The 13,278-nt window shown below is 39.1% G+C and overlaps 2 protein-coding genes across 3 annotated transcripts; both read right to left on the bottom strand.

Annotated features, from left to right (window-relative positions):
- Nucleotides 1–839: 839 nt before the first annotated feature.
- On the bottom strand, nucleotides 840–2,473 carry LOC125286783 (hepatitis A virus cellular receptor 1 homolog). Of its 2 annotated transcripts, XM_048232055.1 has the most exons (6): nucleotides 2,407–2,473; nucleotides 1,795–2,130; nucleotides 1,673–1,714; nucleotides 1,481–1,542; nucleotides 1,313–1,397; nucleotides 840–1,201 (listed from the first exon to the last, which is right to left on the bottom strand). In XM_048232055.1, the coding sequence occupies exons 1-6, from the start codon at nucleotides 2,456–2,458 to the stop codon at nucleotides 1,155–1,157; spliced, it is 624 nt and encodes a 207-aa protein (XP_048088012.1). In that variant the 5' UTR covers nucleotides 2,459–2,473; the 3' UTR covers nucleotides 840–1,154. The 2 variants fall into 2 exon arrangements, with proteins under 2 accessions (XP_048088012.1, XP_048088013.1); XM_048232056.1 differs by lacking the exon at nucleotides 1,673–1,714.
- Nucleotides 2,474–10,305: 7,832 nt separating this feature from the next.
- Nucleotides 10,306–13,116, bottom strand: sod3b (superoxide dismutase 3, extracellular b). The gene is made up of 2 exons (XM_048231504.1): nucleotides 13,081–13,116; nucleotides 10,306–12,585 (listed from the first exon to the last, which is right to left on the bottom strand). Exon 2 carries the CDS (start codon nucleotides 12,562–12,564, stop codon nucleotides 11,938–11,940), a length of 627 nt encoding a protein of 208 aa, XP_048087461.1. The 5' UTR covers nucleotides 12,565–12,585; nucleotides 13,081–13,116; the 3' UTR covers nucleotides 10,306–11,937.
- Nucleotides 13,117–13,278: the final 162 nt, after the last annotated feature.

Here is a 13,278-nt window from a genome sequence, read left to right as displayed (position 1 = left end):
GTGGATGTTGTATCGCGGGACCAGACGTGACGTCAGTTCTCCTTCTGCCCTGCCAGTTTCCTACAGCTTCCAGCTTCCTCCAGTCCTTCTGTTAGTTTGGTAAGGAATAAACCTTTTTCTGGACAGTATCCACGCAACCTTATCATTCAGAACATGAAAAAAAGTAGGCCCTAAATGTCTAATGCCAAGAGCATTTTCAAAATAATCAATAGGCTAGTAGCCTAGGGCCTAGGCCTAAGTCATAGCAAAATTAACTATTTAATATTACAACCCACTTACGCCTTCTTCACTATTATTTGGTCTATCACCAAAGACTCCTTCTTTTGGAAAGACACAAACACCCAGAGATCCACTTTGCTTTCTTTAAATGGGGCTTGCACCTCACATCCACTGCATGAACTACTGGTCAAACAACAGAGGGTTTTCATCTGGAGGTTGCTTCAACTTCGCTATAATAAGGACTGTTATAGAAAGTCATTTCTGCCCACTGCTATAACAATTTACGACTCATCTTTGTGCTAGGAGAGGAGAACCATATTCTGAGCGACAATGTACAGTTTACAACCAATTACACAGAGACTTCATATCCTAAATGTATTTATTTTTTACTTGGTTGTTTGTGTCTGATATTATTTTTATATGATATTATTAATTACTACTGTTACACCATAATTTCCCTCTGGGGATGAATAAAGTAATCTATCTATCTATCTATCTATCTATCTATCTATCTATCTATCTATCTATCTATTATGCATCAGCCTGTCTATCTCCATAATTTGATATTAACTTGGAATGGAATGGATATACTCAAACACTTTATTTTTGGACAGTACACATTGGACACATTGAACAAAAATACAAGAATAAAAGGCACTGCCATCCTACAGCCACAAGGTGGTAGCATTGCAGGTCAGTTGTTAATATGAGTGGTTCACAATTAGATTCAAGAAGGATAGCACTGGATTGCACTGTGCTATTTTCTGTTTATATCACCATATACTCTATTGGTTGTCAATCTGTGGGCCTACTGCTCCATGATATGTACAGATATTTCCATAAATGGGCACAATTTGGACAGCATTTTCAATTGCAGCATTTTACTTTCAGCTGACAATATGTCAGTATAAGTTATAGAGATGTCTTGGTGAGGTTTAAGCTGTCCCTTCATGGAATTTCTTCTTCAGGAGGCTTGTCAGGCCTGCTGGGACAAAATGAAGTTACAAGAAAAAGTGGGTCACATCATCAGCTTGCCGTTCTGCTGTAAAACAACGTGTCGTAGCTGTAAGTAAATGATATGCAGGATACAGACCATAAATAAAGACTGGTGTTGCAACCGTCATGATGATTACAACTGCCATTCTTACTATGTTCTGTGGCCAGAACAGTGTGCTTTCCTGGAATAGGGCATAACACAGCTTAGTTCAAATTCTTCACATACAAGTACTCCTTGCTGACCTTTTCATTTTTATTGTCATACCTTTGAATGGACGTGGTTTACAACTGGCTCTTCATAATCCTCTGTAATGGCCAGATTTCCATCTGGAGGGCAGACATTAACAGTTATCTACTACCCTGTAAAGTTTGATGTCAAGCCCATTATTTCATAAGTACAGAACACACAGTATTCCACCCCTTCAAATGGGCCGCAGTCCTACTTTGAAGCACATACCAAATGCTTCAGTGGTGAAGACACTGGTGGGGGGTTCAGGTGCTGTGGAGAAATACCGTTAATTGTAACATATTACTAATTGTGCCCCATCACAAAAGCAAACACATACACATCTGTCTTACCTTTAAGGACAGTCAAATAGATGTTGATCTTCAGGTCATTGAACCATCCAGGTAACTCCACACGGCAGCCATAGATGCCACTGTCATTTTCTTGGACATTTTGAATACTGAGGGAGACATCCCCCTCTCTGACTCTTCCTTGGAGCTGATACCTTTCCGACTCCCTGTATGTTACCCTGCCTTCGTCATCGGTTGACAGGAGGGTCTCCGAGCATTTTGTCCAGGGCACCTTTCCTCTTCCCCAGCATATGCTTGTGGTGTAGTGAATCTTGGTCTTGTACTTGCAGGACAGTGTAATTGTTTCCCCAACCAGTCCAACTATTGTTACGCACTGTACTGTGGAAAGAAATAGAGATCTTTCATCAGATTTCTTCTGATGCATTCTGATGCATCTTCTGGAGCATACTTGGAATATGTTGTATAGCGGCTTCATTTGGACCACCAGCAGTGAACTGTTAAACATTGATGGACACAATACATGTACCTTAGGATGCTTTATGTTTTTCCTCCTAATGATTTGATCCTAGTGTAACACATTATCAAGACAACATTGTGTGCAAAAGTTAACTAACATACAACAGAAAGAATTGAATGAATAAGATAGTTCCTTACCTCCATAAAACATTAAAAGAACGATAAAACATGTTAAAAAGAAACAAGACATTGTCCCTGTTGCAAAACTCTGTAGTGTCGGAGTTATTCTTACCAACTTCCTTATTCCGCTCTAAACTGGGATAGATGAAGTCAGCCCATGTTGACCAATAATATCTTCCTTGCTGTCACATACATTTTTCTGTTTATTTTCACCCCACAGTGTATTTTTTAATTAAACCATTTCAATTTTGTTAAAGCAGCTTCCTGAATGTATAAAGTCATTTCAAATAGTTCATGATATAAAACCATCTATTTTATACATTTCCAGCACCTATATAGCTTTTTTCTCCCCAAATTAAGCTGCTGTGAAATACATCAGGGTTACAAAGTACAAAAGGTCTAATAGAACTGCCAACTACCAAATAACTTCCTAAACAAAGACAAATGTAGCCAGGCATGTTTGGCACAATGTCAAAATACAATCACTTTCCAGGATTGGCCCTTATTCAGTGTTTTTGACCCATGCAAACCACATGGCTTAATTTCAACAAGAAGCAAACTCAGATATGCTGTTGAGAGCAGCTGAGTCACAATTTTTTCCTTTTTGAGTGGTAGCATGTGTTTTTAAATCTTATGTGTACATTTGATACAGACCATTTTTGTAAGACCTCTGAACCCATGTCCTTGTAGCTAAGAAGACGCAAAGGACAGTGACCACTGATTACCTGCAAAAACGTAAGAAAATCAGACAACTGGCTGTCTTTTATAGACTAAGAAAAAGTGTTTTAAGGAAAATGACCCTTACTAAGATCATTACAAACATTCCTTCTACAACTCTTTGCTCCTGTTTGACCTTGACTTTCAGAACATCCCTTATCCAAGGTCTGCCCTGTGCTTTTGCTCAGAGATGAAACACAGCTGCCAACATAGAAATATAGTCATCAGCTTGTCTAAAATCTGCAGGCCACTGCTCTAAATTCCAAACTGATGGCAAAATAGTATATGTACCTGAGGTCTTTCAGCGGGAGCTTTAAGGTAAATGTTTTGCCGGGTTGCCATTTTCAGCCTACTCAAGAGGGTTAGTCATCTACAATCTATGTCTGTTTCACTCTTGACATGTTAACATTGCGGAGTGAATCAAGCTTTTGAGGCGATCGTTAGTAGACCTTTTAACAGTACGGTCACCACATTAGCTGCAACAAGAACATGTCTTGCTCTCATGCTCTCACACAGTCATTCCAGATCTTTCTCTTTACTAATAGTGTCTTCTTGCACTCATGAAAAATCAAGCCAGTTCAGTTGGACAGTATATTTACACTGCATAGAAAGCACTTTGTGTGGAGAATCAGTGGAAATTTGAGTGTGTGCTTTTATAAGATTATCTTTAATGACTGTTCTGTCTCCCTTGAAGAGCAGGGACCTTAAGGTCCCAATGAATAGCTAAGGAAGCTGACCATGAAGGTTAAAGGCGAGTGTAGGAGGAATGAGGAGAAAGGGAAAACGTGCTCCCAAGAAGACATGTATATGAGAGGAGGGCCGGGGGAAGCTGTCTCAATTACAAATATTCCAATAAAGAAAATTGGCTCTGGCCTGCCAAATGAGATAAATATATCAGGGGGTCAATTTTCTGTAATTCCAGATGACTAGAAACACACCAGTCATATCAGACTGAAATGACTAATTCCTTGTTAAGTGAAATAGAACAGCATTCTATATTGGCACAGATGGGCAACAAAATGCAACAAAACTCTGCCAATGTAATCAAGAGCACCAATATGTTTGTAAAGAAAGCTGATGACAAATGACTCAACAACATGTTCCCATGGGGTCACTCTCCTATTGCACTACTTGCAGGGGAAGAATGTCCAAATGTAAACAGAGTCAGAAGCAAGATTAATACTTGGGGATGGAAACAACTACTCCAAACTCCCATCTGGACTGGGTTTCTCCCTAGTCTCATGTTGGGATTGGAAAAACTTTATGAATGGCACAACTCTTCATATAGCACATATAAGGAACCTTTTGTCAATGATAAAAAGCAAATTGCAGAGCAGTGAAGTCCATGTTCCTTGAATTTCCCCTGGGGATCATAAAGTATCTATCTATCTATCTATCTATCTATCTATCTATCTATCTATCTATCTATGTTTTTTCCATGTCACATATTTTTACTTTACTAAAAATTTGGATTGGGTTGTGTACAGAGAGCACTGTGGTTGTCATTTGCATAATTTTGGCAACATCACGCCATCTCACCACACTGGCTAACCTGTTTCAAATTATTTTTTAATTGCTAATATCCTTTTCAGGATAGAACGAGACAGATTGTGAGATACAATGAGAGTTGTATAATTTTACAACCACATCTGAGCCCTCATTGGAAACAAGGTGTTGTTGTAGTGTGTTGTTGTTGTTGTTGTTGTTGTTCTGGATACATAACAACCACGTGAGCTCTAGCATATGGTGTGTTTTACTCCATGTTTTCAAATTCACTTCTTTAATAACAGATTTAGTCTGTCTTCAGTTCACACTGAGAAGAGGATGGGCAAGAGTAATTGATTAGAAAGGAGGAAATCACTTATCACCATCATGGGTCCCTTCAATTTTTCATTAACTTTAAAAAAAAAAAAGCCGAGCCACCTCTGACCATGTACATCAGCCCTATGCTGATGATATTTTAATTAGGCCTGAAATAGATGTGGAACACAACTGGATGTACACTGTAGTGCGTTCCCACAGAGATCAAGGGGTCCAGAAATGCAAACAGAGAGAGGATGCTGGGGGAGGAAGAGAAGACCGCAGAGGCAAACTGTGGTGACAGGGAAGCGGCATGGTGTTTTTTTTTCTTTTTACTTATCCTGGATTAGAAGGCAATCTATCTATCCACAGTCAGGTACGTTATACTATTAATATTAAAATATCTGACCATAGTCCCTAGATGTCTGTATTTAGGCTTTTGGTGTGGTGCTTTTAGCTGTGGAGGCTCTGAGAGAAATAAAGGAGGAAAGAGGAATGATCTCCTCAGAGGTCAGGGGCTAAGCAGGGAGGCTACCATGCAGTGGGAACGCACATTCCTCACATAGGACACTTTAGGGCTACCATGCAGTGGGAACTCACATTCCTCACACAGGTCTTTGACGAGCACTGAGGACAGATGATGTGGTATTTAAAGTCACTTTGTATATTTTCAAAGCAGGCTAAATACACCCGTTTGCAATAGCGTTTGGAAATAAATGCATATCGTGTTATTGTGTCACATCATGTCATCTCACCATATCTTATCTCATCAAAACAGAAAGGCATTGATGGGTTGCAGACGTCTTTTCAGAACTCTTAACTGCACTCTAAACACTGCTGGGTTAGAAATAACCCAAAAATAACCCAGCGGTAGAGTCAGATAAGGACCAACCCAACATTGGGTTATCTTTAACCCAGCCCTTAACAGGCCTTTCATGGTGCAGTGACTTAACATTACACTCACTTCACTCTGCAATAGCAGTGAGGACGGAGTCTGGCATTTAAATTTGGTGCAATCTATGATTACCTGTGTGTCAGGGAAGTCGCTGAAAGCTGCTGGGAGATTTGCCCTAACCTCAGGTGACAGGCAGCCAAATACACACAGACCCATGGGTGTATCATACTCGTATTGTAAATTTGTCTCTCAATCAACAAAACCAAATGGCTGATTTATAATAATAATACACAGTGTTTATAGCTAACCCTGGCATGCATGAACAGGTTATCTCTTCATTTTTCTTAGCAGCTGCTCTGGCTCTTGTGATTATAACCATTTTGTGGACTGATGACTCAATGAGTCACCAGAAGGCCATCAAATGATAATAGCTTGGGAATCTATTAGTAGAGGAAGATACATTTAATGTTAAAGGGATATTCCACCATTTGGGGAATTACACTAATTTTCCACCTTCCCTTGAGTTAAACAATTGATTTTTACCTTTCTCCAGTTCATCCAGCCGTTCTCTGAGTCTGGCAATTCCACTTTTAGCTCCAGCCTAGCATAGATCATTGAATCAGATTAGACCATTAGCATCTCGCCTGCTAGCATCACGTTTAAAAGTGACTAAGATTTCCAGTAATTTTCCTATTTAAAACTTGTCTCCTCTCAAGTTGTGAGAGATGATATTCCATAGTGCACTAGATATCATTCAGTGGTGTTCCTGCTGCCTTTTTAATACCCCAAATTTTCCCAGCCTCTTAAGTTTATCATTACTTGCAAACCTCCAAATATCCAAAAAAGGAACATCCACCCATCTTTCCCCTCTGATGCATTAATAGCCAAATGTTGCTAAAACTGGTCATACTACAGACCTTAAGAGAGTCTCAGAAACAGCTTTCTGTTTTTTTATGATAACCCATTATACATCATCAGAGTGGCCTAGCTTTGGCATCTTGTAATGGAAGGTTTAATAACGTCTTTACTTATTCATTCCTATTATTTTAATTTGAAAAGATTTAAAAATTCTATTTTTAGTGAGTTGATATGTAAATGTTATGTCTATAAATAGGAGACTATTGCCAACATATTTTCAATCCTTCCAAGAAAAAGAGAGCAATCCAGGCATTCCAAGGAGGGTGAAAATGAGGAAGGAACTTGGAAAAAGCCTTTATTATAATGGCTACATCGATTGAAAAGCCAACATGTTCTTCAAGGCTTAACATTCTCATATTTTCAATACTTTACTGCAAGATCAAGCCAGGTAGTGTTGCATGAATTCTGATGGAATTAAGTCTGATGCACTGTTCTCTTTCACACAGATAAGTGCACACTTACACACACACACACACACGCACACACACACACACACACACACACGTACACACCTACCCCCTCCACACACACATACACACAAATGTAAAGAGTTTAGCAATTACCCTTTTAGAAGAAGAAGAATTCCTAATATTCCTATATTTATACTCCTTATTATTATAATAAGAATTCCTTTGGGGGAGTAAAATGATTTAAACTCAAATATCAATTACATTGAAATTAGTCCATTTTAATTTATAATGTGTCGGTTTCATTTACATAGCCGTAAGTTTATTTGTTCTTTTTATGTGTGAACTTCTGTACAACCGTCTGTGTTCACATTCAATTTCCTGTGCCTCATGCCCCAAATACTACTGAAGAGAAAAAAGCTTCCCACATCAAGGGATGTGATTCCTTCTCGCTTGCACAATCCTCTGCTTTGTTAAGAGAAAAAAACGCCCTCTGGACGTCTTGTTGAAACTCCTTGGAAACACCATGGAGACATGCAGTCCATTAGGTTGGAGGTCTGCTTTGAATACCAAGAAACAGTGGTAGTGTAATAATATTTTTCCACTGAGCAAAACATAAAACACTCTGGAGAACACACAGTCAAATCCTTTTAATACTATCATTTGTAACTTTTCTGTTGTTATTTAATTCAATGCTTTTGAACCTTCCCAGAGAGCATGGGTCTCAATGGTGCTAATATGTGACATGTGCTAAAAGTATTGAAATAGGCCCTTTTGCAGTGTATGAATATTTTTGACATATGTCAGAAACTCTTATAGCCTGATTTTCCTTATTGTGAGAAAGTCAGTATTAGATACTCTATATGTTTTGTTTATCCCAAATATTTAGAGTTAATTTTGCAGTATATTTCAAGCCAGTCACATTTGGAACAAATCTGGAAGGTTTGTATGGTATGAATCCTACAGATATTATGTTCAACCAGTCAGTGTATAGCTTTGGCAATCAGTATCACAGACAAACTTGTCTTTTTCAGGGATGTGTTGCTCACAAAGTATGCGCTCCATACTAAAATACTCACATATAACATGAATTGTCGGCAAGTAGATGTCAGAGGTTCATGCTAGACTAAGTCCATGCGCCACAGCTTCACCACCCATTTGTTTATATTTTCACTTTAGGACAAATCATTGTTTCAGGCTTTGCTAAAGCTTTCAAGACTGAAATGACATGATGATTTTTGAGAAGCTGAAACAAGACCTTCAAAAATGTTTGTAGATAACACAGCTGTTTTCAATAGTGGGCTGTAAGTCAACAAGAGTGTTTGTATAGCAAGGAAATACACAACTTTTCCCAGATGTACTCATGTGTAGGCATGCATAACCTATTATCAAAAAATTTAATATTATCCTTTATTTCTAAATCAGGCCAAAGATCATCTCAGAAACTACAAAGGAGAAGGTGGAATAAAGCAACGCATCACATAAAACATGCCCATGAGTGGCACCATGATCTGCTTGGACATGTTGGGTAGAACTCTGGTGTTGCTACTAGGGATGTACCTAACTAGCAATTAGTCTGTCCCAGGATGATGGACAGAGACTGTCTCTTGTTTTCCAGTGTACCACACAAGAGGAGAGGTGAAAGGGACTTTGGAGAGTGTCTGCTGTGATTAACTGCCTTCTTGGCAGAGCCAGGCCTTTTTCTCATGGGAAATAAGCTGAGGAGGCTCTTAGATTCTCCTGTGTATTTTATTTATTTTTATTTTATGGGCTGAATCCAGAGCCAAATTAGAAATTACTAAAGAATTTAGATCAATCACAGATTGGAGGCTTGGGAAGGGATTTTATTATTATTAAGATTAAGATTTTATTATTCCATTTCACATTGGAACATCATTTCAACCAGCAAACATTCTTTAACTGAATCACATGTCTATGGATTCATAGACAATGTTCATTTGTGTCAACCTAAATGTATTGTTTTTGCTTTTTATGGACTGTATCAGATTGTACACATAATCAAATGTACCCTATATTGAGTCCTATAGATCACATCACTTGATGCAACTGCTCAAAATAGCTTTGGTGGCTAACAGGAAGTTAGTACATATTCTCAGTTCCCCATTAGGGACTTGGAGTTTTGTGTATAAACAAGAGTCCATGCGCACTCTGGTTTTGCCAAATCTGATCAATAGATGGAGTTTCTGCCCCTTTCCTGACGCACCAGCCTATCACTGTGCCCATGAGAATTGTGGGAAGCTGGGATAGCCAATCAGAGAGTAGGAAGAAGAGGGCATGTCTGTTTGCCAAATAGGCCTAGTGCTTTGTGAAATTATTATATAATACAATACTATACAGTTTAACAGTTGTTTTTGCTGACAATTTTGAGTTGTGTGTAACTTAATAGTTATGTGAAACTGAGATTCTTTAAAGATAAGCTTTGGCTGGTCTTCCCCCTCTGCATTTCTGACTTTCGAGATGATTGACAAGTGCTGAAGAGTTAGAGATAGTTTGCTGTCATCATTACATTATATTATGATTCCTTTAACCTTGGGACATCACAGCCAAGTGTCTGTATTTTCAGCGTAGCTACAGGGAATAGCTTGTTTCTTCCAAAATTTGCCCATAGGTTTTTTTCCTGGTCTCTGTCTCAGGACATTCAAAATTTCTCAGGATGAAAATATCCCCGCCCCTGTAATAATGGAGCTTGGCATCATCAGATGTCAAGAGAGCTATCTCCAAAACCTTTATTTTTGGATGTTTATAAACTTCCATAAAAGTTCATTTAATCTGTGTCCTCTTGGCAGACGACACAGCATGTGAGTGCTGCCTGATGGATGTCATAGGGACTGAAAGTGCAGCAGTAAGCATTATCAGCATAGAACAGCTCATTATATGAACTCATTACTTTAATGATTCATATTCCATATTGTTATTGATATTTTTGCTATTATTACTATTACTACTACTTTTTCAACTCTATTTGAACTCTACTAGAATACTGTATGTCACTTTGGACAAAATGTCTGCCAAATACCATAACCATAACCATTACCAAATACCATAACCAAATGCCATAACCATAACCATAACCAAACACCATAACCATAACCAAATACCATAACCATAACCTGAGAAGAACAGGGTCCTTTTGGAACAACCTTTTGTAGAGGACCTTTATTCACATATAAGTACAATACAACAGGAATGACCATATGTGCACATGAAGCTTGAGTTTGAAGTTTGTGGTATTAATAGTGGATTTACAGTATATAGTTGATAGTTTGCTAGCATGAAACACATTAATCATTGAAAATCTATTGTAAGAACAGCAGACAGTAAACTGGATGAATGTAGATATGATCTCAAGCACCCACTGTTACTTACATCACAATTGCTAATGGCTATGAATCCAGTACAGAAACAGCCTCCCAAAAATCATGCCCAAAATTGGATGCAGGAAGCATGTTTAACCTCTGGAATTTTGAATATCTGACATGCTCCTTTTTCCCACAATCCATACTATCTTTATTTATACTCCCACTGAACTCAGATCAGTGGGATAAATTTACAAATCCTGGCTACAGACAAAAATACTTTTATCACAACTTATACACATTCATTTCATATGAATAAGTTACATCTTTCAAGTGTCAATATCCCAGTAATCTTCATGTCTAATCTAATTCAGCAATTCTTTAGTGCAGGTGGCCGGGAAGGGGCAGAAGAGAGTTAATATTGCACAAGATAGCTATATAGTCTTTTTAATGATGAAATTCACAAATATATTACAGACTTAATTGGAAGGTTCATGTGTGTTGTATTGTCAGTTATCGTCTGGTCTCATCAGTAACCACCACGAGGGCGAGGGCATGTTGTTTTTCAGTTGTTGCCTGAATTATTATTGCTTAATATGGCCCATTAAATCAACATCAGCTTTGCTGGCCAGTGGGCACACGAGAACACCTGACAAACAATAAAAGGTGGTTAACAAACCAACTGGGCTGGATGAGATTTGATCTGCTTTGGGCTTTATCTGGCCTTGCGTGGACAGTGGGAGGCACAGTTAAGCCCATTCTGACTTTCTGTGCTTTTTCTGCCTCAGCCTGCTTCACTCCAGTCATGCCCACAGTCCTCCTCTCCCAGAACAATGTCTCACACATATGGATCTCATCAAATTTATTGAAGGGTTCATGATACAAAATCAAGAGCTTATTAGAGGAAACCATGGAGATATAGCGAACAGGTTCTGAAATAAGTGCCAAGAAATATATGGTCTGAATTCTTTCAAATGAGGTTGGATTGTTTTTTATCTTGTACAAAGGATTTCTCAGAGGCCATCATAGTGATGTAGTGCACCACAGTGATGGTTGCAGGAGTCTTATTTCAAGGATTGAAGGCTCATGCACTGATAAAATCCCAAATTCAGTTTTCTTTTGTGTTGTGCAATTCAACGTAAGCAACGGTATATGGGATACCTTTGTTCAAACTTGTTGTAGTAAAGATGCAATATGTAGATATTGTTAAAGAAAAGAGCTACAGTTATGCTTTGATGAAAAAGACTTTAAAAACTTTAAAGCATCCCTATGCATTCAGATAATGTATCAGGGCCTTTATTACAAATGATAGCAGGCAAAATTGTCTGGCCCTTGAGAGTCTGATAAAAGAACCCAGAGGCAGAAAACAGTGAAATATTCTCATTACATGAACTTCGTTGTATTGCACTTAGTATGGACAGGTATTGTATACAGCACATTGGTGTATTTAGTGTGGTCCATAGTGTTACGTGTGAACGTCCAGTCAGTTTCTATATCACACTCGTCTGCGCTTTTGCTGAAAGCGGTCCCACACCTTAGGCCTGGCCATCCCAATAACACAGCACGCCAGCCTCTCTCCAGCATTTCCATGAAGGAGGCTTCCTGCATCTCCACCACGACCCAGGTCATCTTCCTTTGCATGGACCACCACTGACCTGCCGAGAACTGACAGGCCACCAAAAAGTGTGGCATCAGAATCCAGTGTCTGCACAATCTTCCCGTTGGAGGGCGGGAAATTGCCAAAGTCTCCTGGATGGCGTGGATGGTCAACTGATAAGGGGTTGTAGTGGCCAGCAGTAGAAGAGCATCCCTCAGTCAGGTCACCATACTGATGAATATGGATGGCTCTGAACTGTCCGTCAGAGGTTGGAAAACCATGTAGATTGATCGCCACTTTAATCTTATCGTCAGCGTGTTCCTGCCTGAACATCACATGCCCATAAATTTTTGGCATGCCAGTGGCAAGTTTGGAATTCGGCCGCATTCTGCAGGTAGCGTAGAGAGTCCCACTGTTCTCGTTGAGCTCAGGAGGACCCACCTCATTAGGGACTGAATCGTCATTGACACTGAGGCATATATGACAACCACAGAGGAGCAGGAGATATTGAAGAAGATTCACCATTCTGACCAGACCTACAGTAGGCTACAGAGGACAGCCATATTAGTTGGCATATAGGGCTAGGCTATTATGTTTTCACTGCCTCCTGAATCATATACTTTTCAGCTTCGGTAAACTAAAATGAAGAATAAGATGCAGGTTGCTTTTCAATTTGACTACTCACTAATGCTGCTACTTTACATAATCGCACGAAATAAAAAACAAGTTTTGGTGTGCGGACACAAGGCTAGACAAGACAGGAAGTGCATACATGTCGTCCCGTTTTAATCTGTGATAAAAAGGCATGCAGAGTAGGCTCGAAAGCAAATTACTTTTGCGCAACGCCATGCCATGTTGTGAACCGTTATCTTCGCTTCCCTGGTCAAACCCGATCCACGCTACACTACTTCTATCTTCGCTTCCCTGGTCAAACCCGATCCACGCTACACTACTTCAGACGATACGCATTGTTTCTTAATGTAGCCTATATTATTTGACATTTACGTCAACCATTTATGAGCAGTCTGTAAAGGCACGTACCTTAATACCTGGAAGAAATATGCCGTCTGAGCAGATTCAGAGACGTAAGTTGACTATAACACTGCCACTCCCACTAAATTATAGTTTTGTAACAGTGGTAGTTGCCACGTCTCAAAACAAAACAGTAACTCCCAGTACTAAGACAGTAAATAAGCCTATAGCTTAGTTTTTGTAAAAGAAATTTCAGCATACGTTTCC

Source organism: Alosa alosa, chromosome 21, assembly GCF_017589495.1.
Source record: "Alosa alosa isolate M-15738 ecotype Scorff River chromosome 21, AALO_Geno_1.1, whole genome shotgun sequence".
Lineage (NCBI taxonomy): Eukaryota > Metazoa > Chordata > Actinopteri > Clupeiformes > Clupeidae > Alosa > Alosa alosa.
This window is presented reverse-complemented; position numbering and strand designations above follow the sequence as displayed.